Source organism: Rutidosis leptorrhynchoides, chromosome 6, assembly GCF_046630445.1.
Source record: "Rutidosis leptorrhynchoides isolate AG116_Rl617_1_P2 chromosome 6, CSIRO_AGI_Rlap_v1, whole genome shotgun sequence".
Taxonomy (NCBI): Eukaryota; Viridiplantae; Streptophyta; class Magnoliopsida; order Asterales; family Asteraceae; genus Rutidosis; species Rutidosis leptorrhynchoides.
The window spans coordinates 38,845,313-38,867,976 of NC_092338.1; the positions used below are offsets into that span (position 1 = coordinate 38,845,313).

At 37.3% G+C, this 22,664-nt stretch overlaps 1 protein-coding gene and 1 pseudogene across 2 annotated transcripts; one reads left to right on the plus strand and one right to left on the minus strand.

Moving 5' to 3' along the window:
- The first annotated feature begins 241 nt into the window (after nucleotides 1-241).
- Nucleotides 242-15,278, plus strand: LOC139851598 (probable WRKY transcription factor 19; annotated as a pseudogene).
- Nucleotides 15,279-17,819: 2,541 nt separating this feature from the next.
- Nucleotides 17,820-21,367, minus strand: LOC139852968 (uncharacterized protein At4g06598-like). 2 transcript variants are annotated; one of them, XM_071842317.1, is made up of 6 exons: nucleotides 21,166-21,367; nucleotides 19,681-20,387; nucleotides 18,884-18,959; nucleotides 18,674-18,800; nucleotides 18,175-18,415; nucleotides 17,820-18,045 (listed from the first exon to the last, which is right to left on the minus strand). In XM_071842317.1, the coding sequence occupies exons 2-5, from the start codon at nucleotides 20,358-20,360 to the stop codon at nucleotides 18,216-18,218; spliced, it is 1,083 nt and encodes a 360-aa protein (XP_071698418.1). In that variant the 5' UTR covers nucleotides 20,361-20,387; nucleotides 21,166-21,367; the 3' UTR covers nucleotides 17,820-18,045; nucleotides 18,175-18,215. The 2 variants fall into 2 exon arrangements, with proteins under 2 accessions (XP_071698418.1, XP_071698417.1); XM_071842316.1 differs by having other exon boundaries at nucleotides 17,820-18,415.
- Between the last annotated feature and the right edge of the window lie 1,297 nt (nucleotides 21,368-22,664).

Consider the following 22,664-nt stretch of genomic DNA (forward strand, 5'->3'; position numbering starts at 1 on the left):
ATGACGGCGTCAAGGTTAGGATTGGTGTTAAACTCAATACCAGGATTGGTGTTAAACTCAATACCAAAGAAACTCTAAAATTGAATACTCCGTATCTTATCGTCTTTTCCACATCCATCTATCCATCCATCCATTATTTGGATAAAAGTAGATTAAAACATTATCAAAATATATATGATTGGTTATCAGAAGACTTTTGACTATATATTCCATCTTCACAGATCTATGCACCTAATTTCAAATGGCTTCCTCTTCTAGTAATAGTAACATGGCTCCTCCTAGAGCCAATGGTAGCAGCTATGATGTATTTCTGAGCTTTAGAGGCACCGATACTCGTCATTCTTTCACTGATCATCTCTATAATGCGTTGAACCAAGCAGGAATCCTCAGTTTTAGAGACAGTGATGATGCTGAACGAGGCGAAGAACTTAAGCATGAAATCAAGAGAGCAATCAAAGCATCTGATGCTTCAATAATTGTTTTGTCTGAAAACTATGCAACTTCAACATGGTGTCTTGATGAGCTCTCATTGATCCTTGAACAAAGGAGGGATTGCAATCATTTCGTTTTACCGCTTTTTTATCATGTAGATCCTTCAGATGTTGGTAAACACAAAGGAACTTTCATGATTGCTTCCAACACATCCAGACGGTGGACAGATGAGAACGTCTGCCGGTGGAAGGCAGCCCTTACGGAGGTTGTGAGTGTGATCGGCATGTCTCTTGTTGGGTATGCATTTATTGTCTTTCTTATAAAGTATCATCTTTTGGGTCAATTAAACAGATCAACAAATGTGTTCAAGGTTTTTTTATTATTATTATTTTTTTGTGATTGATCAACAAAGGTGTTCAAGGTACATAAACTTTTTTGTTCAGGGTACTCTTAGAAAATTGCATATAGAGGCACATAACTCCGTGAATCAATTTTGATCTTAACATATAAAGTGCTATACTTTGGTCAACTCTATATGTATTACCCTTTTTTTGCTTTCTCTAAATAATCTTTTGATATTGCATACTTGGATAATCAATCACAAAAATACGAAATGCCTTTTGCTAATATCAGGTTGTAATTTGCTTGGTTTTTGTTTTGGTCAGGGTTCCTCTTTAACGTGAGGTTTATACCAAGTTTTTTGCAGTGGGCATTAAGAATATGTTAATATGATGTTTTGGGTAATCAAATATATAGATTCACACCGTTCCAATTAGAGTTTAGTGGTTGGGGATATCTATATCCTCACAAGAGACTAAATTAATATTTTTAGTTTGCTTTCTGATGTTACAGGCCAGAGACAATATTTATAAAGAAGGTTGTCGACACCATCTACAAAAGGCTTGATCGGAAACAAATATATATTCCACAAAATATAATAGGGATAGACGGCCGGTATAAAGATATCTTCAATTGCTGGTTAAAACAACCGGAATATAATTTTTTAGTAATTTATGGCATGCCAGGAAGTGGCAAATCAACATTGGCGCACTATATCGTTTATTCATACGGTCAACATTATGAAAGTAATTGTATTGTTGAAAAAATTGGAGATAGATGTAAAAATCCACATGAAATGGTTATACTACAACAACTTTGCAATGATATTTCAAAGGGAAAGGAAAGAAGAATATACAGTGTTTGTCAGGGTACAGCTCAAATTGAAGTGCTTTTGGAAAAGACAAAATCACTTATTGTTCTCGATGATATTGATAGAGAGCGTCAACTGGAAGAGTTACTCGGATCCGGGAATATGAACAAAGACAGCAAAATTATAATAACTACCACAAATATTGATATTAGTAATTGGTTTTTATCCAAATCCAAAAAGTATCACAAGCACGACATACGATTACTGGATAATAACGAAGCATTAGAGCTATTAAGTGTTCATGCCTTCCGATCAAAAATTCCTAAAGATGGTTATGAGGAGCTTGCGCAACAAGTTGTTCAATATTGTGAAGGAAACCCACTGGCTCTCGAAGTGTTAGGTTCCTCGTTTTCACGAAAAAAGACTATGGCAGCTTGGAAAAGTGAATTGAGGTCATTCGGAAAAGATATTCATGGGGATATTGATGTTGTACTCAGAAGGAGCTACTATTCGTTAACTGACTTGGAAAAACAGTTATTTCTGCATATTGCATGTTTCTTTGTTGGCAAAGATATGGATTACGTGGTTAACATATTGGAGCCTGATTATGCTGCTGAATCAAAGATCAAAACCTTGACTACGAGATGCTTTCTGTACGTCACTCCCGAAAATAAACTGATGATGCATAGATTGCTTCAAGAAATGGGAAGAAGCTTAGTGGTTCGAGAATCACTTATACTTTCCGAACGCAGCAGAGTTTGGCGTGATAAGGACTCTTACGAGATACTTAGAAGAAAGAATGTAAGACATTTTGTATGTGTACGTTTAAGCTTAGGAGTGATTGTACACAACCATTTTTATCTATACACAACCAAACATGCTTTGAAGTGTTAAACTATACAACATCACAAAGCATGTTTGGTTGTGTACGAATAAAAAAAATGGTTGTGTACAGATCATTACCCGTTACTTTCTATTTCAATCGCTCCCTTGATCTAAGAGTTGGCTTTTTTCATTGTGATTCTCTTTAGAGTTCAAAAACGATAGAAGGTCTAGCTCTTGACATTAAAATGCTAATGAAAGAGGAGGGATTTGATATTCGAGGATTGCACGAGGTATGTTGTACACTTTATATTATAGCTCAGTTTAACCCTGAAATATGTAAAGTAATTGTATCATTGTATGTATTATCTAAGTTTCAACAGATTCAATCGACTGAAATTGTTACATCTTTGCACATCCTGATTCTTTTTTCGTTTCTCTTAAAGCTTACAAGTGATTCACTTCAGCGGATGGATCGATTGAAATTTCTCAAACTCAATTATGTGGAACTCACCGGATCTTACGGGGACTTATCTGAACATTTAAGATGGCTTTGTTGGGTTGGATTCAACAAAAGTACCATACATACTGACTTATTCATGGTAAACTGGTTGCTTTAGATATGAGCTATAGTTGCTTGAACGAATTCGAACCACCCATGGTAGGGAATTAATTCACTGTTGTCTTTTAAAGTTGTACATTCGGACATATAAATTAAGCTAAATATATATCCTGTTACTTTTGAAACAGGTTCTTGGATCACTGAAGATATTAAATTTTAAGGACTCGCACAATCTTTTAGAAATCCGCAACATTGACCTGATACCCAATCTCGAGACTTTGATTCTCTGGAACTGTCACAATTTGTTTCGTGTGTGCAGGAACATTGAAAACCTTGAAAGACTTTATTTGTTAAACATGTCAGGGTGTAAAAACCTGTGGAAGAGTGAAACATCATTTCCCTTGCCACATTTGCTACAACGATTATTCCTCGACAACTGCAATCTTGAATGCACTGATTATTTTCCTTTGAGTTTCGATGATCATAAATCTCTGCAATACATAAATATGGGGAATGGTCAGTTTGATGCATTGCCTAGTTACACTTGTCTTATAAGTCTGCGGGTTCTTGACTTAAGAAATTGTTCAAGGCTTAAAAGACTTGAATGTCTCCCAAATACACTTGCAGAATTGTATATATACAACTGTGTGTCAATAGAGAAAATAACTTTTGAATCGGGTCGATTTACATTGCAAGAGTTTGGTTATGTTGGCTGCTTTAAATTATGCGAAATTGAAGGCCTTTTGAAATTGTTGCTGGTATCTAAACTTGATGAAGCTGATTTGGGACACATGAATTGGGTAAAAGAATATCAAAATCAACAAGTGTGCTTGGTTGGTGATTATGAGCTCACCGAAGGCAGAAGTCGCTATCTCCAGGTATTTTATACCTCTTCCATACACATACATAAATTTATACAATACAATACAATATGACTACTAAAAGTAAACAAAGTGGAAATTGGTGTTACATGCATTCATGTTTAGTATTCCAATCATAGCCAAATTATATTAAGTTATGACATATATATAAATATATAAACATTAGACCTGCTAGATGTGTACTTGTTGTAGTCTGTAAACTAATGAAACTTCTTCTTTGGTTGTGCGGTGCAGATGTTATATGAATACAACATAATGAGCATATCTCTGCCAGACATAAACCATCCAAATCTGGTGCCCGAGTATACGTCACAATCCACGTCTATTACTTTTGATGTGCCTTGTTGTCCAGTTAGTAGTGATCTCCGAGGTTTAAATGTGATTTTAAGATACAAATTATCCGGTGAAGATTGGGCTTGGTTTGCTAAAATCAGCATGACGAATGGAGATGATTTGATTTACAACCCTAGAGTATTTGGCAGACCTGATTCAGGTGAAGTTTGTGTATGGTTAAGCTATTGGCCAATTGGAAACTTACTAAACGTTGGAGATGAAGTTACCGTGTCGATCGTTGTCATGAGTGGGTTGGAAGTAGTTGAATGTGGTGCAAGCCTGGTGTACACCGATGATGACGTGGCAGGTGAGTTTTTTGAAAATAAACTGGGATGGGTAGAAACTGTTGGAAAAGATTTAACAAATTTTCAAATAAGCAACGGATCGTACTATCTTTGTCGGCGTGATTTCTATAAGTTAATGGAGGTTGGGAGACTGATTCCTGGCTGGTTAAGTAGCATAGTTGGTGATACCATTGATGATACAGGTATTCACCTCTTTCCTAATTTTAACTTATGGGTGTTAAGGCCCTAATTTCACCTTTTTATGTAAAGTTTCTTACTTTTAGTGTTGGAATATTTCCAGGATCTAGTGTGAAACTAATTGTTATCTCGTATATTTGTTACATCTTCATCTTAAGCTCTTGTTTTTTTTTTTTTTCAAGGCAAGCAAAAATATATTAGAATCAACCGAAAGTACATCAAACCAAGGAACAAAAAGGAAGCCGACGACAAAAGACACGAAACAGAACTATACAACAGCAAAACAGAACAAGCCTATAAACAAATATACAACAAGATGAATGAATAAGTCTACTCAATCAATTACGGTGCGATTGTTATAAGGAGCCACATAAAAGCTAGGGTTGATAAGCCATTGATGCCACTCCATATTTAGCTTTTTGACTCGCCTCGAGAACCATTCGAAACTCAGACATTGGACATCGGCAATAATTTTCGAAGGCATCCAAGTTTTATTTTGAAAAACCAAATTGTTTCTCGCCTTCCAAATGCAATAAGAGCAAACCCATTTAGCCGCCTTCCACACATCTTTGCCAATTTTTGAATTACCAGAGAAAATGGAATCATCTTTAAACGGATCAAACGAATGAAGATTATCCTCGGAGATGTTCCACCATTTAAAAAAAGCTTTCCAAACCTCAATCACCTTTTTGCATTTTACCAACGAATGATTGACCGACTCAACCTCATCAAGACAAATTGGACATAAAGTAGAGTCAAGGTCAATACCTCTCTTGTCGAGTTCCATGCGAACCGGAAGTCTTTTTTGATTAGCTCTCCAAGCGAAAATCCATATCTTTTGAGGCACAGTTTTATTGATATCGAGAGTCGAGCCAGAGCTAGAAGTAGAAAGAAGCTTGTCGTCAAGAATAGAGCTGAGTATTTTAGTAGTGAACGCTCCATCATTGCTCAGAAGCCACTTCCACTTGTCTTGCGTGTTTTCATGGAACTGAACCGATTCGACAATTCGCGTTAACCCTTCTAGATCAGATATAGCTCTTCCACGGGGTTCTCTTGACCAATTCCAATTTCCAACCATCACATTTCCAACCTGTTTTACCCTATTCTGTAAAGTAGCAGACTTGTCATTTTCCAATGCAAATAATCTGATGTAGACGTCTTTAAGGGCAGTATTTCCAGACCAGGCATCCATCCAGAAGCTTACGGACTGCCCGTCACCAATCTCTTTACAGAATGACTTCGTGAAGTCGATACCTAAACCATCAGTTGAGATTCCAGCTTTGATAATGTTGCACCAAGTTGAACCGCCACTAGAAAAAGAGAAATTGTTAGTAGCACCCAACCCACCCCCCGACCCATAGATACTCGAGATAATTTTAGCCCAAAGGGAGTTGGGGTTCGATTTGAATCTCCACCACCATTTACCCAACAAGGCTAAATTTTTTGCTTTTAAAGACCCGATATTTAGACCCCCCGACCCGTAAGATGAAAGGACTTTATCCCATTTAACCCACGCGAGTTTTCTCCCCGAACCCGACCCTCCCCAAAAGAAATTGCACCTTAAGGATTCAAGAGACTTGAGCACACGAACCGGAGCTTTGAAGAGGGAGAAAAAATATAATGGCAAACTACTAAGGACCGCTTTAACTAAGGTCAAACGACCACCAAACGAGACCGATTTAGATTTCCAGTCAGCTAACCTTTTTTTGAATTTATCAATAACCGGGTTCCAGGCAGAAACACTGTTCATTTTAATACCCAACGGAATGCCTAGATAATTAATCGGAAAGGTGCCTGGGGAACAATTGAATCTAGCAGCCATACTTTCCAGCTCGTCATTATTAACACCAATACCGAGAAGGTTGCTTTTCGAGAGGTTGACTTTAAGACCCGATAAGTCTTCAAAACAGCGGAGGATCTTCATAAGGTTAGATAAATTGCTTCGACTCCATTCTCCAAAGAAAATCATATCATCCGCGTACTGAAGATGCGATACCATAATTTTGTCTCGTCCGACCGCAATGCCATTTAAGAAACCGCAATCAGTGGCCCTTTGAGTTAGGATATTTAAACCTTCTGCCGCAATTATAAAAAGGAACGGGGATATGGGATCGCCTTGTCTAACCCCTTTCCTTGGAGAGAATTCCTTAGACGGAGAACCGTTGACAAGAATCGAGATGGTAGCCGAGGAGAGACAACTCATGACCCAATTAATCCATTTCGAACCAAAACCGAGACACTTCATTGTTTCAGCGATAAAATCCCATTTTAGACTATCAAACGCCTTCTCGAAATCCACCTTGAAGATAAAGCCTTTCTTCCTTTCTCTTTTTAATTCATCAATAGTCTCATTAGCAATTAACACCCCATCGAGAATATATCTACCTTTTAGAAAAGCACTTTGTTCCACGCCAATAACCTTGTGAATAACCTTAGCAAGTCTTAAGGATAGAACTTTAGATATCACTTTATACATGCTACTTATCAGGCTTATTGGACGGTATTCCCCAAGACAGATAGGGTTGTTGTTTTTCGGAATCAATGTGATAAATGATGCGTTACAACCACGAGAAATGTCCATGTGAAGCCAGAACCAATCGAAAACCTTTAAAAGGTCATCTTTAATCAACCACCAAAACAGTTTGAAGAACTTCATTGTAAAGCCGTCAGGCCCGGGAGCCTTCGAGCTACTACAACATTTAATAGCATCCCAAATCTCAGCTTCGCTGAATCTGTCTTCCAGGCCGAGATTATCTTCACTGGAAACTCTTTCCATTTTGAAATCAATATAGCAGTGAGAGTCCATATCGTTTTTGTCGAAAATTTTTGAAAAATACCTAAAAGCCTCCTCTTTCATAAGATGCGGATCATCCGTCCATTTACCCGCGATAGAAAGACCTCGAATGCAGTTTTTATTATTCCTTCTCTTGATATAGTTGTGGAAAAATTTTGAGTTTTCATCTCCTTCAAGAGTCCACTTGATACGAGCCTTTTGCTTTAGCATGTTCGTTTGAGTTTTTTCTTTCTTTAACCATTGCTTTTTTTCCTCGATCCATTGTTGTCTTTCCTGGTCAGATAGTTTCCTGGATTCAGCAGCAGTTTCCCAATAGTCTACTACCACCGAGTGATTTAAAATTTGCTCCTCAAGCTCATCGAGCCCAGCACAGTGTCTTTTTAATTCCTTTTTCACATTCTTCATTTTATCCCTGAAAATTCGGTCAGGGCGATTGCTGCTGACCTGTGTATTCCACGCGTTGATAATGATCGATTCAGCCCCCTCCATTTTCAGCCATTCTTTAAACACACGAATTGGTTTCGGACCAGAATCTCTATAATTGTTGCTAAGGAGGATAGGACAGTGGTCGGAGAGATTTTTTGCCAAAGTAACAGCAGATAAATTGGGCCAAAGCTGGGCGAAATTAATGGAAACAAGGAATCTGTCCAGTTTACTAAACTTGACACCGTTATCGCTAATTCGAGTAAACTTCTTACCACCAAGGGGAATTTCGATTAAACCCGTATCATCAATGAATTGATTGAAACGAGCAGCCCAGCTGCTATTAAACTCAGAATTTAGACGATCAGAGTGAGCTCTAACCTCGTTGAAATCTCCACCGACGAGCCAAGGCATGTCTTTGAAACTTATAACTGATTTAAGGCTGTCCCAAAATCTGATCTTTTTTGCCGTCGAGTGAGGACCATAGACGTTGATCACCGCTACTTCCGAGTTGATACCATTCATGTGACCTTTAATAGCGAGGTGAAATTCACCTTCAATAGCTTGGTTAACCGAGAAAACGGATGTATCCCACACTAAAAGCATACCTCCAGAGTATCCGCGAGCGTTCTTTTGAACAAATTTGAAAGAACCAGAACCCCAAATATTCTCAATCCACGTTTCATCAAGATCCCCGCACTTCATTTCCTGAAGCATAAGAATCATCGGTTTTTCTTTCCTACACAAACTTTTTAGCCAACGAACCTTATCATCATCACCCACACCTCGGACGTTTAGAGAAAGAGCTATCATGGACAAAGTATAAAAACGAAAGAAAAAACCACAGCCAGTTAGTGCTTGGTATCCCAACAGACACCAATTTTGCCACCAAGTTCTTTATAATCCACACTTGCAGAGGAATTGTTTGAGGCCAATTTGCTCGAATTTACCTTATCATAAGATTTAGACTTAGCGCTTAGGTTTTTTACCAGGTGTGGGCGCGATTTCCTTAATTTGACTTGTGATTTATTGGCGTTACGGGCACGATGTTTGAAGTGTAGAAACTTGGATGTGCCTGTCCATTTATCTAAGTCTCCTTTTGGTTTCGAAACAGCAGATGTTGCAGTTGAATTAGTGTGTTTAGTTGAAGGGTTTCTAGTAACGTGTTTGAATTTGGGTAAATTGGGATCAATTATTTTCGAATTGAGTGTTTTGGGCGAGGGGTTAAGCTTTCTGGATATCAAAGGATTATTGGCGAGGGTGTTAGGGTTGAAGTCATCATCGATAGGGTTGTGGTTTCCCTCACAGCTATCAGATTGTGGTGGACATGAATGGTGGATTGGAGAAGGAGAACGATTTGAGTGGATAGGTTTATTGGGCTTGGAATTAGGTTTTGTGTTATTGGATTTAGGGGTGATGTTTATTGGGCTAAGAGGGAGGGTAGAAGAAAAGCCTGGTGAACGGACTTGTGGTGATGTGGTTATTGGGCTAGGGTGTTGGGCTTCCGTTTGGGTTTTGGAAAGGGTGGTATTAGAGTTTAATGGGTTTGCAATGGGTGAGTCCAAAGGGGTAATAGGCTTAGGGTTGTCAAAAGGTTTACCAACAAAATATGTGGGGCTCAACTTGTCATGTGGGGCAGAATTATCAAGAACCTTCACGCCCGACATCTTGGAACTTGTAGAGACATCATTTATGTCTAAGAATGATTGTTTTTTATCAACACGCTTTGAGTTCCCCGAGGTATGTCGGCTGGCTGAATTCCCAACGTCAGTTGGACTTTCAATCTTCCTATCGGAATCCTGACGATTCCCATTCCGGTGATGGAATTCCGAATTCTGGTTATCTTCAACATTCTGCACATCCTGCAAAAAATCATCTAAATCATGGTTAATACCATCATTAGAATTTAGGTCCTCGTCGTTTTCGAGTGAATTCTTCAAAGATCCGTCCTCATTCGTAGACGATTCATCATCAGATTCACATTCATCATCTGTACCATCAGAGCCCTTATCATCATTCCAATCATCCGGTGACTTGACTTCCATCTCGATTTCAACAATACCACTGATGTCTTCTACAACATGAACATAAGCCACTTTGTCCTCAACGATCACTTGGACTCGCCCCCTGATAAGATCATTGCACCCAGTGTGCACAAGAACTTTTCCAACGATTAGGCTTTGGTTTCCTTCGAATGTGCAGTTACGTGTCTCTAATGCTTTACCCCACCAAGCGACAATGGACATGAATGATTTCTCATTCCAGCACTCCTTAGGAACACCAATGACATTTAACCATGTAAGTCTTCCCGACGAGTGATGGAAATTTTTCCATCTACAAACGTTGATGAGCCACGAGTGGATGAAGTGCTCTTTGTTATCAACAATGTGGTGTACCGTTGCTGGGTTCTCGAAAATTAGCATAATGTGGAAACCTCCAAGGTATTTGATAATAAAGCCGTCTAAACCTTCTGCTGCACAGATTTCGCCAAATTGTTCAAGATGTTCAATCTTTTTGACTTCCCCCACAATAGCTCTACCCATGAGCTCAAGATTTGAGTTGTCTTTTTCAGCATAAACCGTGCAAGTGATTTTGTCTTCAGCTGAAATCCTCTTCTTGTTATTGATGATAGATCTAGCATCAACAACATTCCTGAAGCTTCGACCATCAACAAAATTGCTATTGATTGTTCTAGGCAGTTTAGTCACCCCGGTTGGATTATGTGAAGCAGTAGTATTTGTTACATGTGAAGAGTTTTTGTCTCGGGCAATAAAAGCTTTTAGATTTAACCCACCAGCATCTGCGACACTTAGTTTCCTTGCAAAACCTTCCATGTCATCATTTTTGATGCCCTCATATCTTACGAAACCAAACCGTAAACCACTCTTCAACCTTCTCTTTGGTGGAACGAATACTTCTCTAAGGGTTCCAAAGTTTTTGAAGAATCTCCAGAGATCCGTAACATTCCATGTTTCAGGAAAGTTGAAGAAGAAGAATGATTTGATGCCTCCGCTCAACCCTAGATGTTGGTTCCTGTAGTTGCCATCATGATTTCTTCCCTCTCCCTTGCTCCCAGTCATGTGATTAGCTCCCTTTATCCCGCCGGCTGCAAATCCTTCATGTTCTCTCTCTCTAGTTTCTCTCACCATGTTCTCTCTCTCTCCGTCCTACAATGGATCGTAAGCTCTTGTTTATTGTCGTTAGAATTACTAATATGTGATATGATTTATTAGCGATGATGAATGTTGTTCTTTTTGTTTCATATTTTATTAGTGATGATGAACAAAAAAAAAGCTACATTTGTAAAAAAGTAATAATAATAATAATTGTGGATGATGACGTTAGCGTGACGTCATCAGGCTACAGTTCACTTTGTGTGTTAGTATAAGGTTTAATAAAATAAAATTTGAGCTGATAAAGAAAATGTTACAGAGGTACGAGGATGGAGAATGGCCGGTCGACCTCGACAATCATATCAATCATTTACAGAACTGAAAACTGTCAGATGTATCATTCATTATCCTGAAACGGAAAATGAGACAGAGTTGGACTATCTCGATAGCTTTCCTCTAGATTTACAGAGACTGAGGACTGATGATGATACGGATAAAGCACACGAGAGACGAAATGTGGAGGGTGAAAGTGGAATTAAAGGTGTGCAGCCGGTGATGATGGACAATTTAGATATGAATAGCGATTTAACTCGGAGTTTTGCTACGAGTGACGATTTAGGTTCGTATAGTGATTTCATTCGGAGTTTTGCTACTAGTGACGATTCAGATTCGAATAGTGAATTCTCTCGGAGTTTTGCTACAAGTGATAGTGAACCATTGGCATTGGATGAACCGTTTAGAGGCAATTTTAAGAACTGGCAGAAGGGTGATTTACTTGGAAGGGGTTCGTTTGGCAATGTGTACGAAGGTTTTAATGAGTAAGTCATGTTACTCAGTTAGATTTAGGCTTGTATGCATTATTTTCTGACACTCATCTTATTAACGACAATTGAACTTGGGTCATACAAATAATCTAGTCTAATACCCTTTCAATTTCTTATATTTGGGCTGTCCTTATCTGATACGATTTCTGATTTTGTTTGCAGATTTGGTTTCTTTTTTGCTGTGAAGGAGGTTTCTTTACTTGACCAAGGTAACCAGGGAAAGCAAAGCATTATCCAACTTGAACAGGTGATCCATAAATCACCATCTCCAGTTATATATGGGATTATACCATCACATTCCGATTTCTGCTTACTAAGCCCTTTTGTCATCCTTTTATTGTTTCAGGAGATATCTTTGTTAAGTCAATTCCATCACGAGAACATAGTTCAATATCTTGGAACAGATAAGGTATGTATTTTGTTTCATAAGGTCTTCTTTTTTCAATGGCGACTGACACCAATCTATAGGAAATACAACACTTGAAATCAGATATAAAATACAAATCCGAGGTGCTCTAATGGGCGGGTCTTGTGCGTTAGGTAAAGTGTCAGTGTGATTTTTTTTGGGTCAGTTCGCAATATACGAGCTTGGTTGACCTAGAACACTTCTCGTTAAAAAAAGTTTGTCAAATATAGTTGCAATCTATTTAATCAGTAATCTAACTCGATACTTGAATGAAATATTTTTGGAGATTTTATACTTTAAATATACACTTTGGGACTTGGGAGACATTTGATCCCCCTTGACTCGTACCCCTTCAAGATAGTTTTGTTGATTTGACCCGTTAGAGATAAAACATAACCCAAATCGAAACACTTCTTTGTATGGTTGAAATGCCCCCCTCTAGTGTTAACCGTATAATATCACAACCTATCAAACTTTCAAAAAATCTTTTATTCAAGCTATCAAGAATTTCCGAGCCAAAAAAAAAAAAAAAAAAAAAAAAAAAAAAATTCCGAGCCAAACCAAGAATTATAGTTTATTTTTTCATGATATCGAAACATGTTAACCTAAAATTATGCTTTTTAGGATGATGGCAAACTATATATCTTTCTTGAGCTAGTAACCAAAGGTTCACTGGCAAAGCTTTATCAAAAGTATGACTTGCGGGATTCCCAAGTCTCGGCGTACACCAGGCAGATTTTGAGCGGATTGGAATACCTGCATGAACGAACGATAGTTCATAGGTACGTCCTCAATAAGTTTAATTAGTACTAACTAAAACTTATGGTTGTACCTTTAATCCTTTTCTAATTTGATATGTTATATGTATTTCTGTAGGGACATTAAATGTGCTAATATATTAGTTGATGTAACTGGCTCTGTGAAGCTTGCAGATTTTGCATTGGCAAAGGTAAGCAAAGCACAAACTTCTCTTAATCAGTATTATGAGTTTTTATCCATTTGATAATTAGTCAAATCGTTTACGTATCTGACTACATATACGCTGTTTATATCCGAAGGCAATCAAGTTTAATGACGCCAAATCTATGAAAGGGCTTGCTTTTTGGATGGCACCTGAGGTGACTTCTATTATCTTAACCGTTGTTTAGTACTTGGTTATATCTACTTTCTAGGGGTGGGGTCAGAAACTGGGGGCATCGTATTCTCTTAAAATAAGCAATAGAAAAGTTTGTGTCAGTTAACCACGCATGCTTGCTTGAGTGGCCACCGAGTTGCCCAATGAAGCACACCACCTGGGTTCAATTCCTGGCTATGCCAAATTGTTCAAAAAGGGAGTGTGACTAGAGGGTGCGCAGAATGCGCAATTCACCTGGTACCAGGTCTCGCGCTCGGGGGCTTGATTACCCGAGGTTTTACCCTCTATGGGAAAGCCAATGTGCTTGTTCATAAGAGGGGTTTCCTTGCTTACCCAAAAAAAAAAAAAAAAAAAAAAAAAAATACTATCCACACTATGGACTACTATCTATCGCGTGTTCTTTGTTAACAGCTTATGTCTTGTATCTTCAGGTTGTTAATAAAAGACACAAGGGTTATGGACTTAAAGCTGATATATGGAGCCTTGGTTGCACTGTGTTAGAGATCTTGACACGTCGTGTACCTTACCAACCTTTGGAAGTGGTATGTATGTCATTTCGCCAATCATCTTTGATATTTATCTTGAGCTATTGCATTTATAAGGGTTTTGGGTCATAAAATGTTTGGTTAAAACTGGTGAGATGTATTATATGTTGGTAATAGGGTTTAATTGAGAATCCAAATCCGTGAAACTCTGTTGGTTAAGACTGTACATATCATAGCCAAAAATAGAAAGTGAAAGGCTTTAATCATGTCGAACGTGATCCAAGTTAACAGCAAGGAAATTAACATTCACGTATATTTTATGGAATAAAATTTTTACCCTTGAAGTTGGTAAATATTCTTGTTCTATTAATGTAAGTTTTCTGTTTGTGATAGCTGATGCTAAGTTAAACTATTGTAACGAATAAGTATTTTGGTTTCCCAGATGCCAGCACTTTTCAGAATTGGCAGGGGTATACCACCTCCAATTCCCAACACATTGTCTGCTGAGGCCCAGGATTTCATATTTCGATGCTTGCAAAAAAACCCAAATGATAGGCCTACTGCTGCTCAACTACTGGGCCATCCATTTGTAAAGAGCCCAACGTCTATGGACTCGTCCCTATTTTCTACACCACATAACAGCCCTCAATCGTTCCCAATTTCTACAGACAAAAACAGCCCACAATTTTAGCAGCTTTGGTCAAACAATACGGGTAAGTACACGACTCTTTGCTTTTTGGATGTTATGTTTCGAGCTTAGATACGATTAGCATAGAGGGGATAAATCGGATGGGTTAGGCTGTTTGTTACATGGGTCAAGCCACGCCGTGACTTGCCTACATTGCAAAAGCAACACCCAAAAAATGTTGTTATGGGGCGTGGGGCAGTTTTCAAAGGGAGAGGAAATGGGCCGTGGGTGTTTATGATTGGTAAAAACAGTTGTTTTTCTTATAATTGTTTTTAATAACATTATTTTAATCATCGTATTATCCAATTTACCAAACATATTTTAACACATCAACACCACACCTCCCACTCACTTTCCAACCCACACCATGATAACATAAATTTAGATTTTCAACTCACACCGTCACGTCATCAAAAACAACCCCAACTCACACCCACACCACCAACTTACGCCACCTCCCATAACAAATAGTCTTAGGTAACGGGTAAAAAGAGGTTCCTCCTTCCTAGTTTGTATACAGTCCAAATAGTCTGGGTTGGACTCATTCGTTAACACTTGTTCATTAATTTTTTTTATTCTATTAGTAATTAGTGAAACAATAAGATCTTTAGTATTACGATTTATTTAGAATATAAAAGTTAGTTTTAATTATGTATTACTTACTCCCATAGGCAAAGGCAAGAGTTACAGATGCGCGTGGCTTACTCTATAATCATATAATGACATAAAAATAAACTTGAGTTTTGAAGGAGGCTTACAATTATTTGAGCATAATAATACAAATGAAGCTTGAATCTACATTGGACCTTGGGGAACACCCCCCCCCCCCCCCCCCCCCCCCCCCCCCGGCGTACTCCGTCCCATAATTACTCTTCCGGTTTGACTTTTTAAATATTTCTTGTACCTCTTTGACTAATTATTTTATGTGTTATATAATATTTGATAAAATGTATACCAATATAAACAAATTTTAAAAATCGAATCCATTCGTATAATTTTAATAAAATATTATATACCATAAATCTGCTTTTCAAAAGAAAAAAAAATATAAAAAATTCCATAAATCAAATATTTGAATTCAAAATTTATAAAGAAGACTTTAAAAAGTCAAATGGTTTCAGCTTCTTTTGAAATTTAACTCGTTTGACCAAAATTGGTGATAAAGTTAACAACCAAAATCGACGCATGTCATGGCATATAGGTTGATCTAGCCAGTAACCATTACTAGATAATTATTAGTATTCATTCTTTATTATTATTATTATTTTATTATAATTATTAAATTTACAACAACAACAATAATCAATTTGATTGATGTCATTCCCGAACATCAACAGTAAGATGATTATCGATCCCTTTTTTTAGCTCATAGCAACTTAAATCAAGTCATTTTAGGGTTTCAATTTGATGCAAGTAGGACTCTACGGATTGATGGATGGAAGTTTGACGACACCTTTAGATTAGTGAAGATCTTTATGTTGCTTGATCATAAACTGAATTGGTTGGATTAACTGGCACGTGAATGGACTCTGGTTCAAGGTTGGAGTTAGAGAAGTCAGGTTGGGTCTGCGGTCTACCTGTGAAATCATGTACCAGTAGTCTAGTTAGTTTTTTCTGTTGCTCCCATTTTGATAGATCTATTCAGGCTGTGTTTTATTTAGTTCTGTTGCCTGTGTTGTTGTAAGTTGTATGAAAACAGTCGCCTAAAGAGCATGTTTGTAGTGGAATTTTGTACCTTTTTTTTTTTTTTTTTTTTTTTCTTTTTGGCAAAATAATAACGAAAACTCATATAGAAACGAGATCGTTTTCCAAAGTAAAATGCCATCAACAAGGATTACAAAACGGCGGGGAAACGGGGAAGCTCACACCTAGAAAGCAACATCTACACGTAAACTATCTATAAACGAGCTTCCTAACAACCCGAAACCTAAAAATAACCAAAAAAAAAAAAAATATCCAAACAAAACCGACAACAACACGGAAAAAAAAGGAAGAAATCAACCGAAGTACACAAGACGAAATACACCAATCAACCTCTAGGATCTGCCCTTTTTCAATCTACCATTGATCGTCTCTTTCAAAGAATTCTTCCCGGACCGATTCTCTATCTTGTACGATAAGACATTGGCGGCTCCATCGCCCGGAGCACTCTCCTCGGCCAAACGTGTCATCATAGCATCAAATGCTGCGAAAGCCTTCACGGACATACCTCCTCTCCCGATAGCCAAAGAACCTCCATCTTTTTCATCTTGAGAACCCATAAACAAGTTTTGAATCGCATCCCCGTAATCCAAGTCGTCAATGTTGTCCTTAAGCTTAAACACACCCGAAGTGGAAGCCTCGTTCGCCTTCTTCCTTGACCTCGGGTTAGCATCACAAATAAAATCTCTTGGAACTTCTCTATTCAATACATATCACGCTTTACAGAAACCTTCGCACGAAGGTTCCTCGCAATCGCAATAACATCTTCCACTACGACCTATCAAAATCGGTTTAGGCCTTTCAACCTTTGAATCACCTTACTTTTTACCAACGACTCTTCCTTCCTTTTCTTCTTCTCCCTTTTCAATCGATCCAATCTAACCGCAAACGTGATGTTATCATCATTCGGCTCCGACACATCAATAGAAACGTCATTATCCACATCGTTAATCCGCAAAGAATGATTACCATTTAGCCCAAGAACCGACTGATCAATCTTTTGTGAAGGAACGGAGCCGATCTTCTCATTAACAGAAGCTTTATTGCCCATTTTCTTTTTAATCTCATCAAACCTAACATGCCCGTTAGTTACACCAATTAAACCTCCTGTTCCTTGAGACAAACTAACAGGGCCTTCATCATAACCGGGACTTAAATTTGAACAAGAAACATCATCCCTCAAAGAGGCAAAACCCGAGACAGGGCTGGGTCCATCGTTAAACCCAAGATCCGTGGCAACCGACCCAAACAAAATAACTCGATTAGGCCCGTCACTAGCAGTACCAAAAGGGCAGGTCCCCTTTAGTTCAGTAACTTGACCATTATCAACATCAGGAGCTGCAACAGGCGCAATCTTAACATGTTTTACCTTTACAATAGCATCATCCAGTTGTGACGAATTGGTGATGCGTATTACAAAACTTTTATGTCCATACATGAGCTTATATGTATAAGTGAGTAAACAGTATGCGATAGAAAACAAGAATAGAAGCATATAATAGTAGAATGGTATATCAACCAATAACAATAACAATAACAATAACAATAACAATAACAAATGGTATAATCAACAAATGCACAAGCTCAACAATACAACTCAATTAAAAGCAGGTTCAGTTAAGAATGGTCACTGAAAATATTACAAACCTTTAATTGTTGACAATTAAGCGAATTACCAAACATATTGAAAAAAAATTAGGGTGAAGAATGATGATAAAGGCTGATCATCAATGAGCAAACGGATGAATTGACACCTCCGATGAGTCTCCAACTGGGAAATATGATTTCCAGACTACCAGGTGCAGAGCAAGGTACTACATTAGCAAAACAGAACATACATTGAAAACATAACGATTCCAAACGGTAAAGGAACTAATCAAATAAGCAAATAGTTGTTTTGATGTAGAAATGACAATATGTCGGTTATAGAAAAGTCTAAATACAGCATGGCTCGTTGAGTGCTGTGAATCTGTGAAGTTTGCCTTCAGATGTGAAGGGGCCCGGAAACATCACGTGCAGAAGTGGAGTCTTTTTTTAACGAAAGGTTTGCAAATTGAGCGTCAAGTTTATCCTTGCTGGCACTTCGCCGGTGGCCAATAGGTGGCTGCTGTGGTTGTGGTTGTTGCTGTTGTTGATATAAAGCTCGCAGTCTCCCTATCTCTCTCTCCAAAACTTCATGCTCCACTGAGAAAACATATGGTTAGTCCGTATATGCCAGTCAAGTAATAAATAAATAAATCCAAATCTTAATACTAATAACAAAGAGAGGTATTGTATTTTTGCCATGTTGTTTGCTAGATGTAGCAAAATGGGGGATCAGAAATGGGTCAAAAGTTATTATATAATATAATCATAATCATTAATTTAATAATATTGTAAATAAAATCGTATGGTTGTGCATGTGTATGTAGTATATGAAGGTGAAAGAGGGTAAACACTTACTGTATTTGATAAGTTTCTCCTGAGCCAAATTATCTAAGCGTTGTTTTAGGGCTTTATTCTCCATTCCCAGAATAAGACTTTGCTGGTTCATAAATTCCACCTCAGCAGAAACTTCAGAACCTTCTGCCTGCAGTTGCAACAGATATAATATTAACTGGCCGAAGGATATATGAGGCATCCAAAAATGATTCTTCGTGTTTTCAAATCTACCTGTAAAGCCTGTACATTCTTTTCCAGCTCAGCGATGTATTGAAGCTTTCGTACTCGAGAACGTTGAGCAAATTGCCTGTATTAGGTTATTGTCAGATTAAAGGATGCACGTCTAGCATGAAGCCGTTCAGATTGAAACAAATTTAGATAATTCCAAAATAGATGCCTATTTACTATGTAATTTATATATATATTATTATACAATTGAGGCCAGATACATATATCCAAGACAAGCTGTTAGAGATGGTAATTCAACCCATTTACTTATGAATAAATCGTTTCAACTGTGTTTTATGAAAAACATAGTAAATGGTTATTTTGGGCAAAACGGGTCAAAAGGATCAAAAGTGTACTTTAGTGCATACATATATAACTTGCTTTTGAAAATTATATTAAATATAACTATTGTAATAACTCGTACCAAATCAGTTAGTTATAAAAAAGTAAAAAAAAAAAAAAAAAAAATTTTATTTTGATACAAAACTGATTCAGATCCACCCAAACCGGCCTATACTAGAAAATAACCCATTTGACCTGTATCTGATAACCCAAATGGCCAACTCTTGTACCATTTAATAGCTCTTTAATTTATAAGACACCATGTAGCTTATCACTTTATTCTTTTAACTTATAATATCAGTTCAAAAGAAGGTCGCAGTAGGTTATCTATAACAGAACGCAGAAAAAACTTCATAAATCTTAGATATATCAATATAATCATGATAACAGGAGCATGAATAAGTAGAACTATGATATGATTTGTGTGAAAAGACCAAACCATAAACAATGCAACTTACTGTTTTGCACGTTTAGTATCTGTTTCGGACACCGAACCCCTGTTGCTAGAAGAATCTTTTCTTTCAGAAGCATCTGCATCTTGATGAGCAGGTTCAACTGCATCCTTCTTATCAGTTGCAGGATATTTAGAGGCCCGAAGAACAAAGTTGTCCCTAGGAGTAGTTAACCCACTATAATGTTTTAGTGAGCTTTGTGATGAATCCCCAACCCGATTCTTGTTTTTACTCATTGTATTCGGCTCATAGAAAGATACATTTCTGAAATCTTTATACATGTCAAAGTCTTGTGGTCCCCATGAAGGAGCAGAACTCAAGTTCCTCAATCTGAATTCATTCTGTGCTCGATATTCATTGTGAGCCGCATTAGCAGCTTCCATGTATGCAAAAGAGTCGCTTGATGAGCGCCGATGGCCTCTTCGTACAGGTGACTCTGGTTCATTAAGAAGATCATCTAACCAAGAAGGTTGTTCTTCTATCAGAAAGCTTTCAGATGAAGTACGTTGATGAAGCGAATTTGCATCTCTATATTTCGGTGGGCCATTTGGCCCAATTGCAGAATTTGAGACATAATCAGCATGTGACATAGCATTATTTGGAAATGGACTTTTAGGAGGAAGTAAAGAGTTCTTTCCACTGTACACCAAACTTTTCATCGTTGAAGGTCCTTTAGAGTTTGCCATAGCTACAGCTCAGATTTCTGATAAAGACTGACATCAAAAGTTTATCAGTAAACAAGTTTGTTTCGTAATCGATTTAACTTAATCAAATTTAATCTTTAAACTAAAAAAATTAATCAACTCTACGTTCGATAAAGAGACTGAGACTCCTATGACAACCCTACTTTAAGTTAATCTTTGAATCTGACAGGACTTGCATTAGAGTATTCGTTACAACTGTTAGATTAGCTCATACTGTTTTAAACCTATTAAATTAACATCCTAACATGCTTATCATAAAAACTACAGGTTTCTATACTATCATCGATCGACTGGTTCGAAATCGTAATAAGAGGAAGCTTTTCGCAGCATAGGAACAGTTAGCAAATATATATCTGAGAACATCAGTAACTGTAGCAACAAATCAACAATGGAGCAAGAAACTCCTCTTTATTAGAATTTTTACACCGATCATTATAATGACAGTCATACACATGAAATCTCTTGCATAATTCAATATTACAGTTACAAATTCATGTCCAGATTTGTAATTTTTTTTCAGTGAAAAAACATTATGAACTATATAAAATTTAAAAAACTACTTTTCGCAGTAGAAAAAAACAAAATCAGGTATACTTAATTCCTAATCACACAATTAATATCATACTTGCAAGCTATATCTACAGCTCTTATATTTCCAACAGCAACAAAAAACTAAACAGTAATCAAGTATATATCATCTACATTTTACCTAATACGAACAACTAACAGCTCGACTTAAGCAAACACGTAGATTTCAAAAGAAATTGACGATTAAATCGATGATTACCTGTAATTACGCACTATAGGTGTTAAAATTAGGCAATGTGATCCGATAGAATTGATAAGAATTACGAGTCGAATTAAATCGAATTCGACTTCGTAATCGATTCTAATTTGAATATCTAGGGTTTTATTTTGGTGTGATGAACGAATCTATCGTTTTTCGTTGACTTTGGTTGATGAATAAAGCTCCTGTTTGACAACCCAAAATGAGATGTTCTTGCTTCCTCTTTTTCATTTTTTATTAATTTATGGATTAAATTATTACCACTTCCGGATACTTACTATTTCTAGTTTTTACCTGTCGTAAAAAAAATTGACATGTGACAGATTTCATACATCCAGAGATGAAAATCCACCGCACCATTTCGTCCACTAGCTAAGTGCCAAGCTGTAAATCTGCAAGTTGAAAAGGAAATGCCCACCGGGAAGGCACTTATGGCCTAATTACAATTGGGTCCCCTAAGTTTGGCCTTAATTACAAAACGATCTTCACCTAACAATTTGTTCATCCACAATTCACAACTTTGAGATCTAAATTAGGGCCACTGATGTTCGAACTAGGTGTATGTTATGTATGTACGTATGTATGCTTATGTAGGTGTGTATGTTATACATATATGGTTGTATGTATGGTTGTATGCATGTATGTATGTACGTAGGTATGTTTCATGTATGTACATAGGTATGTTTCATGTATGTACGAAGGTATGTTTGGTGTATGGATGTATGTAGGTTTATGTTTGTGTGTATGTATGTATGTATGTATGTACGCATGTATGCATGTATGTATGACTAGGTGCATCTTGGGACCATTATGGCTGAGGACGACCTTCCTTGCTCTTGAGCTTGGTTGGTTTCTTTTAGCTGAGTGGTTTTGGGGGTGTCTACCGTAAATGTGCATGAGTGGTTTTTGATTTGCTACGGGTGGTTGACTCTTTGCTTGCGCAACCTGTGATGACCCGTCCAAATTCATTTGGACGAATACATCATTCATTGATTTCATAGTGAGGTTTTGACCTCTATATGATACGTTTTGTAAACATTGCATTCTTTTGAAAAGGCACACCATAAATGAATATATAAATCCAAGGTTTTCGACATTTGATGATTTCTACGTATAGACAATCACCGTATATAATAGTTTTTAATAATACATCCGTTGACAATACAGTCAAATAAGATACATGGTGATGATTTTGTGAATGCAAAGTTTTCTCGAATAAAGCATGTATGACTCCATGCACATAGCTTGTATAACGTATAAGCAAACAGCGGAAGACTTCTAGGAACCTGAGACTAAACATGCTTAAAAGTGTCAACACAAAGGTTGGTGAGTTCATAGTTTTAATGTTGCGCATAATCTGTATATAAAGGTGGATCACAAGATTTCAGTTGTTTCATCCAGAAACGTTTATCAAAATATTCTATAAGAAGTACCCCTGTTTTAACATACATGCAACCAACATGTACAATACACGCAATCCAACGTGTACTAAACTCAAA